Here is a 24,315-nt window from a genome sequence, read left to right on the forward strand (position 1 = left end):
CAAGCTATAGAGATGTGATGTCAAATCAAATCACTTTCATGGTAATCATCCAATTTTACAATATTTTTGAAGTCTAATTTGGAAGATGGATGATTATCAAAGCTGATGTCGTATGAAAGAATAACCTTTTAAGGCTTCAAAATGTTAGCTATAATCTGAGGACTATGCTTATCTTTAGAAAGATAAATGACCATAATTTTTATTGCTAATATATGAATATTTTATCTTGGAAAAGATTATTTAATTTACAAAAAAAAAAAAAAAAAGTTGTTTTATTCATTTTCCAATATGATATTACTGCTTGTTTCATAAAAACATATTCACTATGTAGCACCTGCCTGTGTTTGTGTGTGTGTGTGTGTGTGTGTGTGTGTGTGTGTATGTCTCTCTCTCTCATATATATATATATATATATATATATATATATATACAGTAGATTGTAAATAATAATTACTTTCCTTTTTGGAGACAAGGATGTAGGACACAGGTAAGGAAGACATTTTTTGATAACATGAAGTGGTTAACTTAATTACTCTAGAACAAAAAAAAAAACACTGTCCAATATCTAGAACATTTTTGTTTTCTCGTTTAAGAGAGGTTGTGTTTGATCAACACTGCTAGGGAACCATGATTTAATATACTGTTTTATTTTAAGATCCCTGAAACAGTGTTTCATGGTAAACAACTAATGATCCCTTAAATAACATTGCTGTGCGACCAAATTTCAAACAATTATTACAGTTTATAGATCACCTTCTCATATCGCTATATTGTGAAAAAATTGTTTCAATTTTCGTTCAGTAAAACAAAAGTTATGATGAATTTGCTGGTGTTCAAAATCGTAAAAAAAAACGTAAAGAGGTGAGCGACGTTTTTTATGACTGGTTTCCATAAGAACCATGTCGCTTCAGTGACTATTGTTGTTACTGATTCGCCGCTCTCGCGAAAAGAGAAATAACAAGTGAAACAGAGAGAATGAAAGCATGAAAGGGGGATAATTGGGGGGGGGGGATTTTATTGAAAGCAAACAAGTGCCGTACATTGTTATTACATGTGTGTATGTTATGTTTATGGGGGGGGGGGCAAACAAAAAAGACTGAAATTAAACAAATAACAAGTGAATTTACTGGAAGCCTGGAAAAATCATGGATGACAACAGAAAAATGCGAGCATGAAAAGCAATATCGTTAAGCTTAAAAGTAAAAGAACTAGTTGTTAAAACTGGAAAAAAAGACAAGATATTCTAGTAAGAAATATAATAAATTTATAACTTAAAATATTATAGCATTAAGAAATTAAAAAAAATTCTATTTATAACATTATATAATCAATTCTTAATGCTGAAATATTATAAGTTATAAATTTATTATATTTTTTTACTAGAATATCTTGTCCTTTTCTTTTCCAGTTTCAACAACTAGCCATTTATTTTTCCATGTTTAAGCTTAACCATATTACTTTTCATGCTTGCATTTGTCTATTGTAATATATATATATATATATATATATATATATATATATATATATATATATATATATATATATATATATATAAGTAATGTGATTGATAATTTAAAATTTAAAAATCAAATTATAATTAAATTAAAAATCCGTTTCCTGAGAAGGAACAACAACAAAATCAATTATCTGTACGATCGTTTCGGAAAACAGTGCTTTTTATTGTGGTAGACATCAAGTTACGGACAAGTATATGTCAGTCTATATATATATATATATATATATATATATATATATATATATATATATATATATATATATATATATATATATATAGACTGACATATACACATGCAGATATATATGTATAAATACATGCACACATATATGTACATAAATAAACACATTCATCCATCCATAGCCCTTGAGTCCCCTGGAGGGGCATAGGTCATCTACAACTTTTTGTAAATGCTTTTGGAGCAAGGAATTCTTTTTATAGGGTGAGGGTTCTGGCCCCACACCTAACCTTCCCAGAAGGTACATACAGAGTCTAGCCTTCCCAAATGGTCACCCATCTGGTACTGGCCAAGCTCAACGTTGCTTAACTTTGGTGATCTGGCAAGAACCGGTGTGTCAACGTGATTGTGCCGTACAAATAAACACATGTGCATACATAAATGCACTCTCTCGTCAAATACCAACATATGAAGGTCAGACAACTAAGTTGACCGAAATCCACACATATGATGTGTTTATAGTGAAGACTTTGTGTAGGAACATTCAAACTTTTTAGGACCGTCGGGTTAGGCTGAACTCACTTGGTGCAAATGATTGCCATAAGACACAGCAGACAATAGACCTTAGGTTTTGCATAACAGTTTTTATTCTCCTAGATTCATGTCTTAACGAAGACTGAGGGCGTATCACTGTTTAACGTGCCCTCAAATACTAACTTGGAAAGCTTGTGTTGCAATGTCAGAAGCTTTGCGCCGAGGATCCTCTTCAACATTTCTTTTCACAAGATGACAGGTTCGACTTGAATGTGATTTTGTGCACTCTTTGTCCTCTCTTGTGAATTATACGATCAGTAGAAAGGGGTATTGTAAAATTTCCTGCTATTTTGTGTTGACCACTAAGACCATCTTCATGTTGACCCTTTATTTATCCTTACAGAAATTCTGATAGGTCTGATGCTCCTTTGGTTCGTGGCATGCTTCAATGATGCAATTTTAATGTGATACTCTACGTTAGTTCAGCACTATTCTTATCTGTAAATATAAATAAGTATATATTAATCTTAGGAAAAATATTTATCTAAGTGTTCATTCTTTTCTGTCATGTCTGTGTATATATAATCCTTACCAATCCAATATGGCGATGTAAGACAGTTTTTTCACACATGTTTTAAATTCAATTCTTTTTATTATTTTGGGGAGATTTTTTAAAAATTTATGTTTTTGCAGACTTTAAATATCTTCATTTCCTTTTATCCACATTTTTTCTTCACCAAATCTTTTTATATTCCATGTAAAAAAAAAAAAAAAAAAAAAATTGTCTCCGATGAGTTGTTTAGTCATCTTCCACTATTCAATGGAATGCATAGAAAAAGAGAAAAAAAAATGAATAAAAACGTATACGTGTGAATTAAATACGTCTTTTGGTTTTGGAATGGTAACTAATGTTTATATATATATATATATATATATATATATATATATATATATATATATATATATATATATATATATATATATATATATATATATATATATATACATATTTCATGATGTTTTTAGAGATACAAAATTTAAATATTGCAATTAGGAAGGGAAGACTTTTCTGGTTCATAATTAAAAGTAAATTTGTATATATATAAATATATATATCTTCTCTCCAAAAAGGTGGGAATGAAGGGGGAACAGGAGAGGAAAGAAAAAGGAATGAGGAGCCAGCTGACCGGTTTCGACCTTCACTATATATATGGTATCTTCACAAGCTGGGCTACTATGATAGAGCTGCAAAAAAGAAACCCTGTTCTCCATCTTACCAATATCAAGCGTAGAAAAGATTGGGCTTTTGGACGAATGTCATTTTCTTTGATGAGTCATGATTTGCATTATTTCCCGACAGTGGAAGGGTATGGGTGTTGAGGCTTCTTCAGCAAGAGTTTGAGTTAAAAAGACTGCAGCCAATGCTGAAACATGGGAGTTTCTCGATTATAGTATGAGGTGCAATTTGGAGTGATGTTCGCTCAAACTGGAGGAGTACAATCAGAAATGTACACATATGTATATTTATATAAAAAAAAAAAAATGTCTGCCTTAAACCACTAACCTAGTTCTAAAACAGATCCTTTATTCGATAAAATGCATGCCCATTGGCTGATAGGAAGGGGCGCGGTGGATACTAGAAAGCTGATTGGCTAACTAAAATCTTCAACAGAAGAGAACCATATAAAAACGAGAAACAAGCACAGAATTCGTGCATAAGCCTGACGAATCCTAAAGTGGATGAAACGCCGAATATTCAGTGTAGCTTAATCGCCATATATATTTTATAAATTACTAACTAGCTCTACCTACATATTGAGCTCTTTTGTAGTAAATACTTAAAGTTTACGCATAAATCTATATATATATATATATATATATATATATTCCAAATATAACGGGTTAAAGAGCAAACAAGTACATATTTTTTTTTTAAATAAATAGACATATTATTTTATTAAAATCAAATTCGATATTTCGATCCATAATAGAATCTTCATCAAGGAATATAAGTTTTTTTTTCTTTCTTTACGTACCATGATAGTAGTGGAGGAAATGCCTGGCACGCCTCTCTCAGATATTGTTGTTTAGGGTAATGTCCCATTTAGTAGAAAACGCTGGTCCAGCATGTATTGATAAGTGATAAAAGCACTGTTGATATGAAATTCAAAATTTTTAACGGTTTAAAGACCAAACAAGTGCAGATTTTTTTTATAAACAAATATATTATTTTATTAAAAAGTATTGATTAATGCTATTGATTGGCTTTGAAAATAACCTCTCTGAATTTTATTATTTTCTTATAGAAATCGCTCCAGACAAGGTATAGAGTCACTTGAAGTAAGGAGCTAAACAAAATGCTACTGCAAAGTCAAAAAATTGCCAACGATAAGTGTTAGATGAAATATATTCTGACACAGAAAACAGCAATTCTTCCCTCTTTGTCAGAAACATCGTTCATGGAATGTGAGGACTAAAGGAGAAAATAAGGAAAGCGAGGGTTATTTGGATGCCGGAAGTAAATCCGAGATCCATTTTCTAGTCTCTTTATACTACATGATACTTGATGACAATAAATAAAGAACTTCCGGAAGTTGATATTTATTTGTGACTAAGCAAAAAACAAAAAAAAACAAAACAAACAAACAAACAAAAAACAAAAAATAAAAAAAAAGACATTATATAAAATAAAATTGTAAAAGAAGTATTGATTAATCCTATTGATTGGCCTTTGAAAACAACATCTTAGAAACTGCCACAAACCTTTGAGCTAAATTGAAAAACTTTCCGTATGATGTTTAACTTGAAATGTAATTAATGTTTCGTTTCAGCAGCAGCAGCAAAAAAAAAAAAAAAAAAGGCTACAGGTTCAACAGGCAAACAGAAACAGCAAATCTTCTGTGTTGCATGTTTCTAGGACTAACGCCAAAATATATATAAATAACAATGTTTACTTATGGTGAAAGCAAGAGTTCTCTCTAACTCCCCCTCTCCCCCTCCCCTTTACACACACATCACAAACGAAATGCTGACCAGAATTCACTCAACAAATTGAGGATATTCCAGCTATTGATTCACAATGATACATTGGCAGACTTTATGCTGGAAGGGCAAAGGTGTAGCTGTTTCCTGACCATGAATTCTAACATCCGGACAGGAAAGGCCGAATTAGAAACAGAATGAAAATGTGTCCAACTAGAGATTCTACTTTACGCGCTTGTACATAAATTGACATTAACTCAACAGCCAGAAAGCAATGAACAGAAGCCAAACCCAAGTCTCTCTGCTTTCAGTATTAAACATTATCAAATAGCAAAAGGGGACATTTGTGGTTTATGATGAAATACAAGTGACATATAATACATTAAGTAAAGTCGATCTGAGTGTAGATTTATCGAGGCTCAATTTAAATTTCTACTTTGTTATTAATATATATACGTTGAGATTGTTCTTATCTGGACAATATTCTTACGGAATATGGTAAAGGGTGTTGCGTGTCTGTAGGTGAAAAAAATATTTTAAATAAAATGTTATAGGCCCCCTTCAACAAGAATTACAATATGGTAGCCTTCAAGTCCTATGTAAACAAGTTCTTGTTGAGCCGCCCTCTTAAATAGTTCAAATTCTAACTCAATCTATGCCATTGATAACTACTACACTACCACCTTAAATTCATTAACCCTTATCCTCGAGTGCCTTTCTGGTCTTGATAAATAGTGAGTTCCTTGTAAAAAAAATTTTTTTTTTAAATCCACATAGATAACACTGGCTGAACAACGCTAACCATCTCCTACACTAAAGATTGCGTAAGCATGAAACACACGTTTCTATATGTAAAAATAACAAAAGAGTATTTTAAATAAAATATTGTTAGAGGGCCTCTTTTAATAAGAACTGAGCCTCCAAGAGAATTAGAAATGAGCAATCAATCAAGCAATATGCTGACTTGCCATAGAACACTATTATGATTGGCTTACTGTATATGACCGCCGATTAAACATCATATAGAGTTAAATTCTTTTTCTAATTGATGGTGAATCCTTCGACTGGCTGTAATTATCATCTTCTACACTGAAGATTGCATAATCATGAAACTGTAGGGAAAAATACAAACTTATATATATATATTTTTGTTGTTGTTGTTGTTATTTTTCAAGCGATACATATGGTTAATATTGGCGCCGCCTCGGAGCTCATTTTTTTTATTTACTTAGAAAGTCGCCCTTTTTAATTTGGACGTATATAACATTTTTATTTATTTATTATTTTTAAAACAGTAATCTACATACACGCGTGTTTCGAGGTTTTTACCTCTCATCAGCGTAGTTCAACTGTTTCTAGGGATCGAACCTCAGACCATGTTTACCACAGTCCGGTGCCTTAACCGTTAGGCCATAATCCCTAGATTAATTATACTGTTTATTTTTATCGCTTATAAATTTAGATTTTTGTTATTGTTGTTATTTTTCAAGCGATACATACGGTTAATATTGGCGCCGCCTCGGAGCTCATTTTATATATATATATATATATATATATATATATATATATATATATATATATATATATATATATATATATAAAGCTGAACGTCTGTGTGTGTGTGTGTCTGGTCACGAATAGGCTCCTATATGGTTAACTATTATAGAAAACTGATCACATATAATGATAGAAGATGTATCGAGACACAGAAATGGGTATGTTTGATCTGGCATAATGATCATTCATTAAAATTATGGGGTCTGCGTACGCGCCTGGTCCACAAAGTATGGAAATAAAAAATTTAAAAATTAAAAAAAAACGTTTACAAGTGTTTTTGATATAGATGTACATAATAATACTTTGATAAGCATGTTTTAACTTAAATAGGGATGGTATAATAAAATTGTGGGGTCTGCATTCGCGCCTGGCCTCCATAGAATGGAAATAGGCACAAACTTTAATAAAGACTTTTCATATCTATCTGCGTAAGTATATTTTGATAATTATGTTTCAGTTTGAAGAAATATGGTATAATAAAATTATAAGGTGTCCGTTCACGCCTGCCCTCCATAGAATGGAAATATGTCACAAAGTTTAACAAGGTTTTTTTAATATATTCAGTGTGAACAGGTATGGTATAATAAATTATGGGGTTCATCTATTTTATTTTTACTTTCATCATATTTTGCTTTGGTTTTGATACCCCCAAATTCGAAGCTATCTTTTTACAACCCTTCCTTTTCATAACCTATCATACTTTAATAAATCAGAGTCCATTTTCGGTAGGTTGTTTTTAAACCCAGTCAACGACGAATATTTTTGCTAGTATATATATATATATATATATATATATATATATATATATATATATATATATATATATATATATATATATATATATATATATCCTTATAACATGTTAGTGTTTGAATATATGTTTAAGTGGTAGTTTTAGTCGTTTAGAACTGCTTTAAAGCTTCACTGATCGTTCATTTTTCAACCAAATTTCAAACATTGTTTACAGTTTATAGATCACCTTCTCAGATATATTGTGAAAAAAATTTTATTTTCAATTTTCGTTCAGTAAACAAAAATTATGATGAATTTATTGGTGTTTAAAATCGTAAAAAAACGTAAAGCCGTGAGCAACGTTTTTTATGAATAGTTTCCATAGCAACCACGTCGCTTTAGCGACTACTGTTGCTGCCAATTCACCGCTCTCGCGAAAACAGAAGTAACAAATGAAACAGAGAGAATGAAAGCATGAAAGGGGGATAATTGGGGGATTTCATTGAAAGCAGACAAGTGCCGCACATTGTTATTACGTATGTATATGTTATGTTTATGGGGCAAAAAATAAGACTGAAATTAAACAAAGAACAAGTGAATTTACTGGAAGCCTGGAAAAATCATGGATTACAATAGAAAAATGCGAGCATGAAAAGTAATATGATTAAGCTTAAACATGGAAAAGTAAAGAACTAGTTGTTAAAACTTGAAAAGAAAAGGACAAGATATTCTAGTTTAAAAATATAATAAATTTATAACTTAAAATATTGCAGCATTAAGAATTTTTTTTAATTGAATTCATAACATTATATAATCAATTCTTAAACTATTTTCCATATAATATTGCATAACCGATTCGTAATACTTTAACTTTTACCTATAACATTAAAGATAATATTGATGGTAAACTAAGGTCCCCACAAAACCCCTTTTAGTCAACATGGCGGGTCGACACTTTTCTTTCTCAAACGACCCTGTAATTAAAAGAAAAAAACCTTTCCAAGTCACTTGTCATCCTGTATATATGTGCCCGTCTTACTCACTTATGGCGCGTATGTTGTTTAAGCATGAATTGGTCTGCAATGAAACAGCCACATCACAAACTGCCTTCATGAATTCACCAGAACAATCCTTCAGCATTTCCATAAGGAACTGTTCCTGATTCATTTTATTCCTAACTTATTTACTATCTACCTACTTTTTCTATTTTTTTACGATTTTCCCTCTTGCGATAACGAAGTATGACCGACTTGAAGTTACAGCAGTTGTTGTTGAATCAACTTTAGTAAGTATGTAATGTAAAATCTAGATGACGATCCTGGCAGAAGTGATTCCTTGTTAAGGGAAAAGAAACCATAGTTAATAAAGTATGTTTTAGGATTAGGATTAAATGTTTTTTTTTCATCGTTTTCTTCATGCTTGAATATGGTTCAGTTACTATCCTGAGAGAGAAGGATCTAGAGCAAAGCATGAATTCTGGATCAGCAAAGAAAAAGAAAGAGAGAAAGAGAGAGAGAGAGAGAGAGAGAGAGAGAGAGAGAGAGAGAGAGAGAGAGAGATCTCAAAAATAGCATGAACAGTGGATCAGCAGAGGGAGAAAGAAAGGGATATATATATATATATATATATATATATATATATATATATATATATATATATATATATATATATAGAGAGAGAGAGAGAGAGAGAGAGAGATGAAAAATAGCACAAACTCTGAATCAGCAGAGAGAGAAAACCAGCATGAACTCTGAATAAACACAGAGAGAGAGAGAGAGAGAGAGAGAGAGAGAGAGAGAGAGAGAGAGAGAGAGAGAGAGAGAGAGAGATGAAAAACGTCTGTATGCATCTCCCTTCCCCAGCAGGCTATATACAGGGTGGGACGATAAAATTGTCACCTTAGAAAATGGTGATTCCATTTCCGTTTGATGAAAACCGGTTTTCTTTTTTTGATTGCAGACCATCTACTAGTTGGCCAGTTGTGTACAAATCCCAAGAGCGATAAGAGCCTTCTATCATGTCTGAAAGTGGCACAATGTTCAACAGGTGAGATCGGAGATGCATCACTATACAACTCTACCAGTCCAAGTTATAACCACAGAACCATTGCCAGCACCCTTAAAATGCAAATTCGGATTGTTCAACGCTTGAGGGCACAGCTCAATGCATCGGACAACCCACGGTTATGGTCTTTGGTGTGGTTTCAAGTGAGGGTCACATCATGCCACCTCATATCTTCGAAGTCAGCTTGAAAGTAAACACAAAAGTGTACCTGGATGTGCTGAAGAGTGTAGTTATCCCTTGACGCAATCAGGTGGCCGCTGGCAGACCCTGATTGTGGCAGCAGGACTCGGCACTGGCCCACAAGTCCAAAGAGATCCAGGCTTAGCTTTAGAAGAAGTACTATGAATTTGTACCTTTCTCTCATTGCCCACTGCCGCCTCCCACGACCTGAACCTGCTGGACTACTTTGTTTGGTAATATGTCAAGAACATCACCAACATGACCTTCCACAACATCAAAGCCAGCCTAATCGCTGCCACCCGCCGAGTATTCTAGTTTCGGACTCATATCGAAATGGTGATTGAGGCTGAAGGTGGCTACATTGAATAGATGTCAGCTCTTCTACGTAATCAAGTTACCTGAATTTTGTCAATAAAAGTTTTAAAATAAAACTGTAGTTTTGTTTTCGTTTGAGCGACAATTTTATCGTTCCACCCTCTACCAAAAGTAAGTTATAATTTAGGAAAAATAAAAGCAAATCAAAGATTATAGGTGCATTGTATAGGTGCATTGTAGCTTATACACAAAGAAGAAGAAACTAGGATGGAATATTCTTGCTAGATCTGGGGAGCTGCTGCCAAAGCATCTTTTCTTACGTTGATCCAGACCAAAATCGGCTTCACTTTAACTGAGAAAGGATATCTTCTGTGCCCTACAGCCGCTTTCTTTTGCTAGTCTTTCTCTACTCTTTATTTACTTCATGGGGGTAGCATGCTCTCATTCTGTCAACCATGGCTGAATAGAGGTCTTAAGTAATTTGCATTTTTATAAAAAATACAATTGTGAATTATTAGGACCTTCATACAATCATGGCTGACGGAACAAGAGCATACTGCCCCTATAAAGTAAATAAAAGGTTCCATTCGAAATTTCATCTAGATTCTCGAGTTCGACAAACATATTCCTGAATTCGAAAAGATACACCTGTAGAAGGTCGGAGGTTACATCAATCAAAACGTTGTGAAAATGACACTCAAGATGAGACCAGTAGTCCAAAGAATCAAATAATATGAATAACTAATCATCATCTCAAAATTTCAGAGTTTTATTTTTAGTTGAAAGAAAAGGTATTTATTAATGGTCGTTTCATCCCCAAATCACTGACACACATTTTCCAAGCCAACAGTATGGTAGCATTCCTGCTTTTCCCTTCTCTGGGTCAATTAACAGTTTTCCAGTCCGCAACTACAGCCTACTGCTGAGTCTGCAACTCGCCCCACACCACACAGTTGTCCAACAATTTTGTTAAAAGTTTGGAGGACTAACAAGTTCTGCACCTTGTTTACAAGTTCCTCTCACACCGACAGGTGCTTGAAAGTCTTGTCATTCCGGCATGTGGTTAAAAGTCTATCTTGTGCTGGCATGTTAAAAAAATTCTCCCGCCTCCACACATGCTTAAAAGTTACTCTCTCTGCCATGTTATTTTTTTTCCCCCCTCCCAGTTTTTATTTCCTTCTTCTTTCTCTGCTGTGATGCCACGTCACATCACGGCTTGGTCATTTGCATATGTGAGATGCCACTGCTGCTAAATAAATGTCAGTGGCTTTGTTACAAATCAAATTTTCATGAAGAGAGCTTCTTTCCAAGAAATTCTCATTTGCGGAACACATTATCACATGATCGCTTCCCTATTGACTACAGCATGGTTGTCTTCAAAGAATGTATGCAGATACTTGACATAAGCCTTTCTCATAAATAATCAAATATTGTTCATTATAGTTATCATTTTCAGTCATCTCATTAGATTCTTAATCAGTCATGTGACAATCTATCCATCGCATTAATCTTTATCGTAGAGTGGCTTTTAAACTTGATAAATGGTGACTCATTATGCAATAGTGCAGTTGCAACTAACGCATGCAGACTCCCAGCAATATCTTACTTGACCGATTTTAGAACTACTCTGACTAAAGGTTAAAATCTCAAACTGGTAAATAATCTGAAAAAAAAAAAATACAAACATAGTCTCCATTTTTATAAAGTAAGGTATGTTTATATTCTTAAATATTTTTATGTACAGAATTCACTCCTAAACAAACTAACTGATTATTGTGAATTTTGAAACACAGCTTCTAAGCATAAGGAGTTCAAGTCCTTTATGTAGTTTAAGTTTTATACAAATAGGTTCGAAAAAGGTTGAAGTCTTTGATAAAAAATGGATATCTCATTCCCAAAATTTCTGTTTCGTTTTGAAAGGGTTTTAGGCGGAATAATATAGTCGCAACCTTTAATTTGAAAATTCAAATATATTAGATTTACATTGAATTTGATCCGTAGTCATTAGACACCAATTAAGCAGAGTTCTCTGAATTTCAATTTCTTCCTATGAGGGGCGTGCAATAAGTAATGCCCCTGAACCACTTCCAGTTGTCTGATCTAGCTGAAAATTTGCATGTGCAATGATTTATATCTCTAAGGGTTAAGTGGCAAATTACAGCTCTGAACTAATTGTGGTTTCTGTTTTACAGGTGTTTGAACTGAGTCAGGTGTGAAATGGAGCCTGTAGAATGTCGAGCAGTGATCCGGTTTTTGTATTTGAAAGGACGCACACCACAGGAGACATTTGATGAAATGAAAGAAACATGGTGATAATGCCCCATCATATGATCTTGTAAAACGCTGGCATCTGTGGAAACAGCTCCCAGACCTGGTCACCCCCTCCCCCCACTTCTGCCATTGATGAGGCATCTGTCCGTCAAGTTGAGGCTGCTATTTTGGAAGATCGGCGCATTAGTATTTGCCAAATAGCCCAAGATGTCAAGATTAGTACAGGGTCTGTGGAAACTATCATTCATGACCATTTGCATATGCATAAGGTGTCTGACAGATGGATTCCCAGGTTGCTCACACCATTCCAGAAGCAAGAACGCATTGAGTAGTCGAGGATGAATTTGGAGATGTGCCAAGAAGATGAGTCAAAGTTTTTCAAAAGACTGATTACACAGGATGAAACCTGGCTCCATTACTATGATCCAGAAACCAAAGCCCAGTCAATGCTGTGGAAGCACTTGGACTCACCACCTCCAAAGAAAGCAAGGGTGCAGCCCTCCGCTGGCAAGGTCATGCTCACAGTCATCTGAGACCAGAACAGAGTAGTGATGACAGATTTCCTGGCAAAGGGTACCACAATTACAAGAGCCTATTATGCTTCACTTTTGAGGAAATTAAGGGAAGCTATCAAAATCAAGAGGCGGGGCAAGATCAGAAAAGGTACCCTCCTCCTGCAGGACAACGCTCCGGTCCACAACTTGCATGTCGCCAGATCAGAAGCAGGGGCGTGTGTTTATGAAATCCTTCCCCATCCTCCCTACTCTCCTGACCTTGCACCCTCTGACTTTCACCTCTTCCCAGCCATGAAGTTGTTTTTGAAAGGAAAGCGTTTCCCTGATGATGCAGACTTGATTTCTGAAGTCACGTCGTGGTTGGAGGACCAACATGGGGTGTTCTACAAAAACGGTCTCCAGAGCTGCGTCAAACGGTGGGAGAAATGCATAACTCTGGGTGGTTCCTATGTAGAGAAAGACTAATAACTGTACCAAATTTCGTTGCTCTACTGCTATGGGAAGTGGATCAAGGGCATTACTTATTGCACGCCCCTCGTAAGATCCCTTAAGCTTAAATCTTACATTTTAGACATTTTCAAGAATCAAAATCATCTAATTGATTTTAATCTAAATTGGAGGGAGGAGATCGTGGTTTAGTGGGTAACACCACTGACTGACAAGTTCGAATCTAGTTCCTTCTACAAAAGAATCACTTTCACTTAGGATGTTGGCAACCTTCATGCGGTCCTGCTCGTAAGTACATGATAACTTTCTAGAAATAATTCTGATTAGAAAAATATCGGGGAAACCAATACCAAAAATTGGATCTTTGGATTCGTAAGATATGATAATGATGATCCAAATTGAAATAAAAATTTCTAGACATAAGGTTTAGTATCAGTAAACCTTGGCTTTAATCTTAATAAGGTGGCATAAATGTAGGGCAAAATTGTTAAGAGAATTTTATTGTTGTGTGATTAGTATTCTTCTAGTTTCCATGAGTCATTCTTCATAGGTTAATAAGAAAAAAAACGAACTGACCATGTCTATGTCAACATGTCACTTAACGCATGACAAACAGATGAATCAACTGCAACAACATTATTTATCACCTGGCAGCACTATTTCTTTTCTGTTGCACGTGTGTACATTAGACAAATATAATATTTACCATCGCATTCCTTAAATATTAACATTAGTACATGTAATTCTTGATTGCATTACAACAGCAACTCGTTGAAAAATTCGTTCTTGTTGAATCAGCAAACTGCAGGGTGGAACGATAAAATTGTCGCCATAGAAAAGACGATATGATTCTATTTCTGTTTAATGAAAATTGCTTTTCTTTTCTTTTTTTTTTTGGTTGCAGACCATCTTCTAGTTGGCCAGTTGTGTACAAATCCCGGCCTTCTATCATGTTTGAAAGTGACACAATGTTCAACGGGCGAGATCAGAGATGTGCTACTCTACAACTCATGCTCTCTACCAATCCAAGTCATGACAACAGGACCATTGCCAGCACTCTCATAATACAAATCTGGAAGGTTCAACGCTTGAAGGCATAGCTCAACGACGTTTTAGGCTAATCAGGTGACCACTAGCAGACCCTGGATGTGCTAGCAGAACGTGGCACTAGCCCACAAGTTCAAAGAGACCCAGGCTTGGCTTCAGAAGGGATGCTACGACTTGTATTCTTCTCTCACTGCCCCCCCCCCCTCCTCCCCTGATATGAACCTGCTGGACTACTTCGTTTGGTCATATGCTAAGAAAATCATCAACATGACCTCTAACACCTAAGCCAGCCTGATCACCACCATCTGTCGAATATTCACCGAGATACTGTCAGCGCTTGTGGAAAAGTCATGCTCCTAATTCTGGACCCGTATCAAGATAGTGATTGAAGCTGAAGGTGGCTACAATGAATAGATGTCAGCTCTATTACATAATCAAGTTACCTGAATTGATTTTTTCAATAAAAGTCTTAAAATAAAGTTGTAGTGTTGCTTTCTTTAGGGCGAGCGATTTATTGTTCTCTCCTCTAATTTGATGGATGACTGTTTGGGGATAGCACGTACTGTAAGCTTGAAATTGGGCGTGGCTATAAAGTAAGTTTGAAATTGGGCGTGGCTATAAAGTAAGTTTGAAATTGGGCGTGGCTATAAAGTCAATTGTAAGACTCCATCCTTCCTTCAACATTGCTTCTCGTCATTTTAAATGTCTTTCTGTCAATTTTCATGCTTCTACCACCTTTTTTCCACACCCGATTTACTGCAAAGACGTTTATGCAGGTCATCTGCAAAGGTTATTTGTAGGTCAAATACATCTATTGCTAAATAAATGCCCTAGGAAGTGTGGCTACGTTGACAGTGAAAGTGAAAACCCAGAATCAATGTTTATAGGTAGATGCATAGGTGTCCAAAAATGTTATATAAATTAGCCCCAAAAGAGATTGAGATAGTTTGCTACCTAATGAGTTTAAGAAATCGACATTTGTCAATTCTCATGCTGCTACTACTTTTCTCTCTTACCTGACTTGTTCATGACAATTAAACAATAAAATCAGATCATTATATTTTCATGCATGAGTTTTAGTCATCATTCTTCTAAGCAGTAATTCAATAAAAAAGCTTTGAGAATGATTCAACTTCTAATTTCTCATATTGTATTTACAGACGCTTTACAGCAAGTTAAATCTTTCTTCGATTTTACTTTTTTAATATGAAAATTACTGATGGGACGATTCTAATATCTATATATTAATACGATAGCACATGTTTTATTTGGTGTGTCACGCTTACATCTTTTTTCTTCTGAATGACTGTCGTTTAATTGTTATGACCTTCCATTTCTTGTAATAAATGATTTTATCAAGAATTCTTCGTAAGTTTTGGTTTCGGTTTTGATTATATCTGAAAGAACACAAGTTATATACATATATTTTTTTTTTCTTTATAAATTTTGGTCTCAGGTTCGATTCACGCTGATGCACCCAAGTCATATGGATATATTTTTTACTTTTGAAATTGCAACTTTATAATATATAAAAATCGATAGAAAATTGACTATAATAATATATACGAAATCTGCAAGAATTAAAATATCATATTAAGCATATTTTACGACTGGGCTACGCCGGGCGTTCCTGCTAGCTAAGATAAATATTTTTGCAGTTTTAACAAAAGAGCTACAATAATATCAGAGTGTCTATATTTACGCTGAACATCCACAGATTGCCAACATTAGTATATTACATATGAAAGAGGTCACTGTGGAATTTCCACAGTTTTTGCTAGTTTTTCCTGATTCCGATACAATTTCTGATTCCAGTTTTTTTCAGTTTTCTAAATGTTTAGTTATAAAGTTCTTTTTTTTTTTTTAATTTTCAGATTACTAAAAAAGCTTGTATAATATGTGCATGTATTTTCACCAAAGTAAAAATGCACAAGTAAGAGGGCGCACATTACACGAGTAGATTTAACTAATTTTATCATCTTTTTTATTCTGATTGATTGAAAATAAGCATTTGATAAACTCACTATGAGATTTTCGTTAACATTTTTCACTGGTGCCATATTTTCGTATTTATCCATTTGTGCCATTTTTAACTGTCCATTTTAAAACTCATTGCTTCTAGAGATCTTTGATTTCTTTCTGCCACTGGACGCAATCAACACCAGATCAGGAAAAACGTGGGCAGAGATTATGTAACGTGTGTTTCATTCTAAATTCTTCATTCAGAGAGAGAGAGGGAGAGAGAGAGAGAGAGAGAGAGAGAGAGAGAGAGAGAGAGAGAATGCAAGAGCGTGACTTAGTGCATGACAGAGAAAGAGTGCAAACAATTGAGGCAAAGAAAAAGTGTGAGAAAGAGAGACTTAGTTCAGGATTGTCAAATCTAAAAATCTTAAAAGCAAAAAAAAAAAAAAAAAAAAGAATAAAATAAATAAATAAATAATAAAATCTAAAAAGATTTTAATTCACTGTAAAATTTAACGAAAAGTTTTTACAATTTACCATTTCATGAATTGCATTTTTATTAACATGTCTTATTTTATGTGATATTTTTTATCAAAAACAAGACAAAAATGTCTAAAAAAATAAATATTCTAAGTAGAAAAAAAAATTCAAAGAAAAAAAGTTAAGAAATTGCACTTACCCTTTCTCTAGAAGTTCAAAAACTGTAAGAAAAAAAAAAGACAATAATCAAAAATAAAGTAAAAAAAAGTAGAGTAGAAAGTAGATTTTTAGTTTAATTTCGGCAGCTATATAACTTTTGCTTCCCTTATTTTGTCCTTTAGTCCTCACATTCCAGAAGCGATGTTTCTGACAAAGAGGGAAGAATCTAACACTTATTGTTGTCAGTTTTTAATTTTGAAATACTATAATTTTTAGCTCCTTACACCAAGTGGCTTCAGACTTTATCTGAAACGTTTTGCATAAAAAATAATCTAATTAAAGCTGCTGATAAGAACTAAAAATACTCAAGCTAAAGTTATGTTGATAAAAAAAAAATTTAGTTTAGAAAATTGCAAATCGAGAACAAATTAAATTGATTTGCTAAATTAATTAGAATCAATACTAAAATAAATTTGAAGAAAATCAACTATATGATTCGTCGCGTCAGGGAGACATCGGTTAAGACGTCAGATTTCCTTTCACTTTCTTTTCCGCCTGCCTACTACCACTTTTGTTTTTGCTCAGCACACACCTCCAAACACCTGGGCAACGCCGGGCACCGAGGCCAGTCTATATATACAAAGGACAAAATAGGCATTTGTGTATGTCCATGTAAGGCTTTTTTCGTTGAGGTTTTCACGTCGGTTAGATTCCAGGAGAAATTTTTTTTATATTTCCTAAATCGTAATATCTCAGATTTGCAAACAGACATTGTCTCTATCTTTTTTTTTATCAAGTTTTAAAAAATTCCCACCATGCGATCGCCTCTGCTGTTTTTCTGTGTTTTTCGTATAAATAAAGCGAAACTAATTGAATGCTGGTGCCAACTCCTGGCCTTCGCCCAGTTGTATCTGTTCTGTAATTCGCCCTTGGTTAATGTAGGGGGAACTCTTCATACTAAGGCAATTACTATTTATTTGGATACTGCCAGAGTTCCCCCTTTTTGTGGGGAGCTGGTTTTCCCAACATTAAAAACGGCCTTGTGTCTAATTTGCTTTTGTGGGGAAATAAATAAATAAAACGGCAGAAAGCAGGAAGCTTAACCGGCCTCTGGCCAGATTTAAAAGCAACTTTCATTTCTGCACGTGGGTGACGACTCCTTTGATTCTTAAGTTAATTACCAACTCACTGATTTCACTATCCGCTATGGCGTAATGGTTAGCGAGGAAGACTAATTACCCTATGTTTTCGAGTTCGTTCTCACTTCTCTTTCTTTTTTAAAAAATTTTTTTATTTCGTCTTTGTGCCAATATCCTTCATCCGGGCAACAAAACTCATTTAATTCACTATCCTCTTTTTTTCACATTCTTTTCCTTCTTCGCGGTACGGGTTCGAGCCTGCCTGCCTACTATCACCACTGTTTTCTTTTTTTGCTCAACACACACCTCCAAACACCCGGGCAACGCCAGGCACCCCCGCTAGTCCTATATATGATTAAACAAACATGTATTATATATTTGAGGAAAGGGAAATGGTGGTTCCGTACCTTATCTCAAAATATCATTGATTACCATAATAGATATAATGGGATTTAAAAACTAGTTGATCCCAAAAGAAAGTACGATCAGATCCAAAACGCATGCAAGTTTTAAACAAAAGATGGCAAAAGTTTCACTTTTAAGTAAATTGCGAAAATTTATTCTGTTTTAAAATTTCTGATTCCGATACAATTACCGATTATGATTACGATTCTTTTTAAATCATTAAATATTTTGCTATAAAGTTGTTTTTCTTTCTTGAAGAGCGGGGGTAGATTATCGTAAATACCTGCGTAATATGTACATATATTTGCGTCAATGCAAATATGCACTTGTGGGTAGTAGGAATCTATAGGTTTTAGTTTTACTGGTAGTTCAAAATATATAAATATGAATTATTTTATCAGTAATGGAAAACTAAGTTTTAAACAAAGGTAAAAATGAAACAATTAAAAGAATCGCTTTTGGCATCGGAAAACAGGCAACAAAGTTTTCCATTCTGTAATGAAACACATACATGAAATATGTTGCCAAGATTGCTAGAAAAATGGTCGAATCATTCTATCGCTCCAGTAGGTATCTCACTGCCGATGCAATTCTCTATTTGTGTATGAGCCAAATACACCCTAAAATGGAATCCTGCTGCCATATTTGGGCAGGAGCGGCTCGGAGCACTTTATCTTGCCTTGATGGAGTTCAAAACTGGCTTCGATAGTAGGTGATGCCTTTTTCTCTCCCCTGAAATCTCTTTTCCACAGAAGAGACGTTGTGAACCTGTCTCTGCTCTATCGCTATTTTCATGGCAACTGCTCGTTTGAGCTCCAATCTATCGTCTTCCCTTGCCAAACTTTCACAAAAACACTTGACTAGCTACAACCACTGTCAACAATTTTTCTCACTCTCTATCTGTGCCTAAATCTGAACAAAGATTCTTTTGTAGAACTGCCTACATGTGGAACACTGTTCCATTGGCCTGCTTCTCGGTTGAATACAACATGGTCGACTTCAAGGCCAATGTAAACAAGTTCTTGTTGATCCGTCCATTAAAATAATCCAAATTCTAACGCAATCTACATCATTAACGATTACACCTAACATTCATTAACCCTTATCCTCGAGTGGCTTTCGGGCCTTGATGAGGGGTGACTTCCTTGTAAAAAAATATGCAGATTCCGATACCCCCCAAAGTTCCGATTTTTTTTATTCCCGATTCACAGTAATCGTCCCAACACTAATCTTCTCCCATTTTTTTTTTATTAATTTGATGCAACCTTTTTATTTAATTTAGCCAATTAACAAGTTCCTTGAAAGAACAAGATTAATGCAACTTGCATGATATACTTACCCACGTAGAGATGATCTTCATCAGGGTCATCAAGAACTTCCACAAGACGTACAACATTTGGATGGTCAAGCTTTTTCAAGATGGCTATTTCCCGGTAGACTTGTTCGAGTGGATTAGGTAAACGAGATGTTGGTTTACCTTCCCTTTTGGGTGGGATTCGTTCTGAAAGTTAACATCAAAATAATAATATATTTTAATACTGCATCGATAGTAAACAATAGGTATGTCGATATTGAAACAAATTATTTGTCTAATAAATTAAAAATAAATAATGGCTTTATTCAAAATAAGTAAGAATGTTGGATATCGAATCTGGCATATTGAAAATAGCACCCAGCAGCAATAAATAAAGACTACTTGACAATGACACACATCTATTTGGAAGAAACAAAATGCAGTTGATTGCCATGGTGATAGAACTGTCTGAAAAATAAAATATCTGGTGATGGTCAACTGCAAAGGTTATTTGTAGGTGGAATACACCTATTGCTAAACAAATGTCCTATGTAGTGTGGTTACATTGACAGTGAAGGAGAAATCCCAGAATGAACGTTTATAAGTGGATGCGTAGGTATCCAAAAATGTTATATAAATTAGCCCAAAAAGAAATTGAGAGTTCTCATGTTTCTACCGCTTTTTTCTCTCACCTAACTTGTTCGTGACAGTTAAATAAAATTAGATCGTTATATTTTCAAGCAACATTTTTGGTCATTATTCTTCTAAGCAGTAATTCAACTAGAAACTTTGAGAATAATTAAACTTTTAATTTTTCATATTCTGTTTACAGATGCTTTACAGCAAGTTAAATCTTTCTTCGTTTTTACTTTTATTTTTAAATATGAAAATTATTGATGGGATGATTCCAACATTTTTCCTGATTCCGATACAATTTCTGATTGCAATTTTTTTTAAACATTTAGTTATAAAGTCCTTTTTTTTTTTTAATTTTCAGATTACCACAACAAATTGTATAATGTGGGCATGTATTTTCACCAAAGAAAAAATACACAAGCGAGAGGACGCACATTACACGAGTAGATTTAATTTTTTTATCATCTTTTTTATTCTGATTGATTGAAAATAAGGATTTGATAAACTCACTATGAGATTTTCATTTACATTTTTCACTGTTGCCATTTTTTTGTATTTATCCATTTGTGCCATTTTTAACTGTCCATTTTAAAACTCATTGCTTCTAGAGATCTTTGATTTCTTTCTGCTACTGGATGCAATCAACACCAGATCAGGAAAAACGTGGTCAGAGATTATGTAACGTGTGTTTCATTCTAAATTCTTCATTCTGAGAGAGAGAGAGAGAGAGAGAGAGAGAGAGAGAGAGAGAGAGAGAGAGAGCGTGACTTAGTGCATGACAGAGAAAGAGTGCAAAAAATTGAGGCAAAGAAAAAGTGTGCGAAAGAGAGACTTAGTTCAGGATTGTTAAATCTAAAAATCTTAAAAAGCAAAAAAAAAAAAAAATAAATAAATAAATAAATAAATAATAATAAAATCTAAAAAGATTTTACTTCACTGTAAAATTTAACGAAAAGTTTTTACAATTTACCATTTCATGAATTGCATTTTTATTAACATGTCTTCTGCAATGCATGTGGTATTTGTTATCAAAAACAAATAAAATAAACAAATAACTAATTTTTCTATCATCTTTTTTATTCTGATTGATTTACATTATTCGAGCAGATCTCATTTTTTCTCTCAATTATTTTATTCTGATAGATTAAAAATAGGGATTTAATAAACTCGTAAGATTTTCATCTACATTATTCACTTGTGCCATTTTTTTGCATTAATGTTTGTGCCATTTTTACCTATTCATTTCTTTTTTTATATCACAACTCTATAATAATATATACAAAATCTGGACAAATTAAAATATCATATTTAAGCGCAGTTTATGGCTGGGTAAAGATACATATGTTATAATAAAGTCGTATACCTATCTGTTTGTCTATCTGTTCACAATTTGGTTAATATATACAAAAGTTACACTGTTTTGCAAATAGATTTTGATACTGAAAACGGACTCTTATATACTTTTATTCCAATATGATTTCTAAATATATAGTTTTTCTTCAAAAGAATTCAATATTCAAGGTTATCTCATTTGCATATTACATTAAAGAAAGTCTGTTTTAATAATTAGCTGTAAATTTTTAATGAAAATTATTAACAGAATTGTTTAAAGTATTCTATTTAGAAATATTATATAAAGTTGATTTATTTTTAATTTAACTGACATTTACATTTAATTTATTATTAATTATTAGTATAACCAAAATCAGCTGCGTTTAAAAATGGAAGTAAGTTTTCATTTAAATTATGAGTTATTTCCCTTTAAGCTATGCGACTTTATTTGCCTGTTTGAATTTCATAGATGAAGGTGACTATGTTTTATGCTTCCAAAAAATCCAAAATATCGTCAACTTTCAATAAAATCATAACAACTTAGGATATATGGTGTACCTATTTACTATGCCTCCCCACGGGACAGAGTTAGACACCAGGGTCGTTTTTTAACGTGGAGAAAAGGTACAAAAATAAAAATTGTCTCAATCGTGAAGGATTTCTCCTCCACTGAAAGAGAACGAGAAACGGAAGTGCAGCACCCGAAGAACAGATACCACACTTTGATCATAGGATATATGGTGTATCTTAAATAGTATGTGACTAAAGCCTCAGCCGGACAATGTTTTTTTTTTTTTTACCTGGCAACACCGGGTATTTACACAGCTAGTATATATATACAAAACAAAAGTATAATAAAAATATACTAAGCTAGTGTTCGGCTGTCCTTTCGATGTTTTATAATATTTCGAAGGAATTTTAGAAGGAAGACACGTCAATTAGGCACTACTTCTGTACTGTTTCAAAAGAATTTAGGAAAACTCGTCTCGGGAAAACTCGTCTCCGGAAAACTCGTCTCGGGAAAACTCGTCTCCGGAAAACTCGTCTCGGGAAAACTCGTCCCCTTTCGCTAGGTAGGAAAACTGGTCCCTTATTGAATAAATATCGATTTTATGATCATTCTTGAAGGAGATATTATTTTTTTAAATAGACTATAGCCCCCCCCCCTAATATTTTTTAAAAATATTTTTACTTGTTTAATGTTTTCTTTTCTTTTTATTTTCTTTTAAATAAAATCGATTTTCTAAGTGTTCGTTTTCTACCTAACTGGCTAAGTTCTTAGTGGTTTCACTTCTTTTAAAGCGTTTATTATGTTCATACAAAGTTAATTACAATTTTTTTGTTTCTTATTTTAACGATGTTTTTTGGAGTCATAAAACAATAATAAAAAAACAAAAAAAAATTAAAAACTGGGAGCGTTACTTTTTTGTTTTGGTTTTTTAATTATGATAGTTTTTTGTTGTTATGTTTTTGTTTTCTCTCATACCAAATGCACTCATGCGTTATTTAAAATTATAATTTTATCAATTATCAACATTTATTGTCGTCCTGTCAAATTTTGCAAAAATTAACTAATAAATTAAAAGCGAAATATTTTTTTGGCGCGTGAGATGCCATGTGCTAACAATGAATTTAGGAAAACTCGTCCCGGGAAAACTCGTCTCGGGAAAACTCGTCTCGGGAAAACTCGTCTCCGGAAAACTCGTCCCCTTTCGCTAGATAGGAAAACTGGTCCCTTATTAAATAAATATCGATTGAAAACACATTTTATGATCGTTCTTGAAGGAGATATTGCTTTTTAAAATAGACTATAGCCCCCCCCCCTAATATTTAAAAAAAAATATTTTTATTTGTTTAATGTTTTTTTGTTTGTTTTTTTAAAATAAAATCGATTGTCCGTTTTCTACCTAACTGGCTAAGTTCTTAGTGGTTTCACTTATTTTAAAGCGTTTATTATGTTCATACAAAGTTAATTACAATTTTTTGGGTTCTTATTTTAACGATTTTTTTTTGGAGTCATAAAAACAATAATAAAAAAAACAAAACAAAAAAATTAAAAACTGGGAGCGTTACTTTTTTGTTTTGGTTTTTTAATTATGATAGTTTTTTTGTTGTTATGTTTCGTTTTCTCTCATACCAAATGACACATGCGTTATTTAAAATTATAATTCTATCAGGGTTTGTATTACTGTACACATTGATTCGAAAAAGTTGTATTTTTAAAATATAATTTAGAGAGGGGGGGTTAAAACTATATCTCCCTCCGAAAAACAACCAACAAAAAATGAAATTAAAAATATTCTTGATACACGATAGCGGAGTTTTCAATAAAATTAATTAATAAATTTATTTAGTGATTACTTTTTCTCTTAATGATTGATTTTAGAATTTTGAAGTAAAAATTAAAAATGAGTTAACGAGAGATTGTTAGCACATGGCATCTCTCGCGCCAAAAAAATATTTCGCTTTTAATTTATTAGTTAATTTTTGCAAAATTTGACAGGACGACAATAAATGTTGATAATTGATAAAATTATAATTTTAAATAACGCATGAGTGCATTTGGTATG

General features: G+C 33.4%; 1 protein-coding gene across 6 annotated transcripts in view; it reads right to left on the reverse strand.

The window, feature by feature from the left end:
- Positions 1-24,315, reverse strand: part of LOC145277521 (calcium/calmodulin-dependent protein kinase kinase 1-like) — a 659,720-nt gene that overhangs the window by 228,118 nt on the left and 407,287 nt on the right. For all 6 annotated transcript variants that reach the window (XM_080129008.1, XM_080128980.1, XM_080128989.1 and 3 more), the window contains exons 5-6: positions 19,823-19,984; positions 16,980-17,001 (exon numbers count right to left, since the gene is read on the reverse strand). In XM_080129008.1, coding sequence (XP_079985134.1) covers positions 16,980-17,001; positions 19,823-19,984 — 184 coding nt within the window. The remainder of the gene's footprint in view (positions 1-16,979; positions 17,002-19,822; positions 19,985-24,315) is intronic.

The sequence above is a fragment of the Euprymna scolopes genome, chromosome 1, assembly GCF_053919585.1.
Source record: "Euprymna scolopes isolate OS-2025 chromosome 1, ASM5391958v1, whole genome shotgun sequence".
NCBI classification, from domain to species: domain Eukaryota; kingdom Metazoa; phylum Mollusca; class Cephalopoda; order Sepiida; family Sepiolidae; genus Euprymna; species Euprymna scolopes.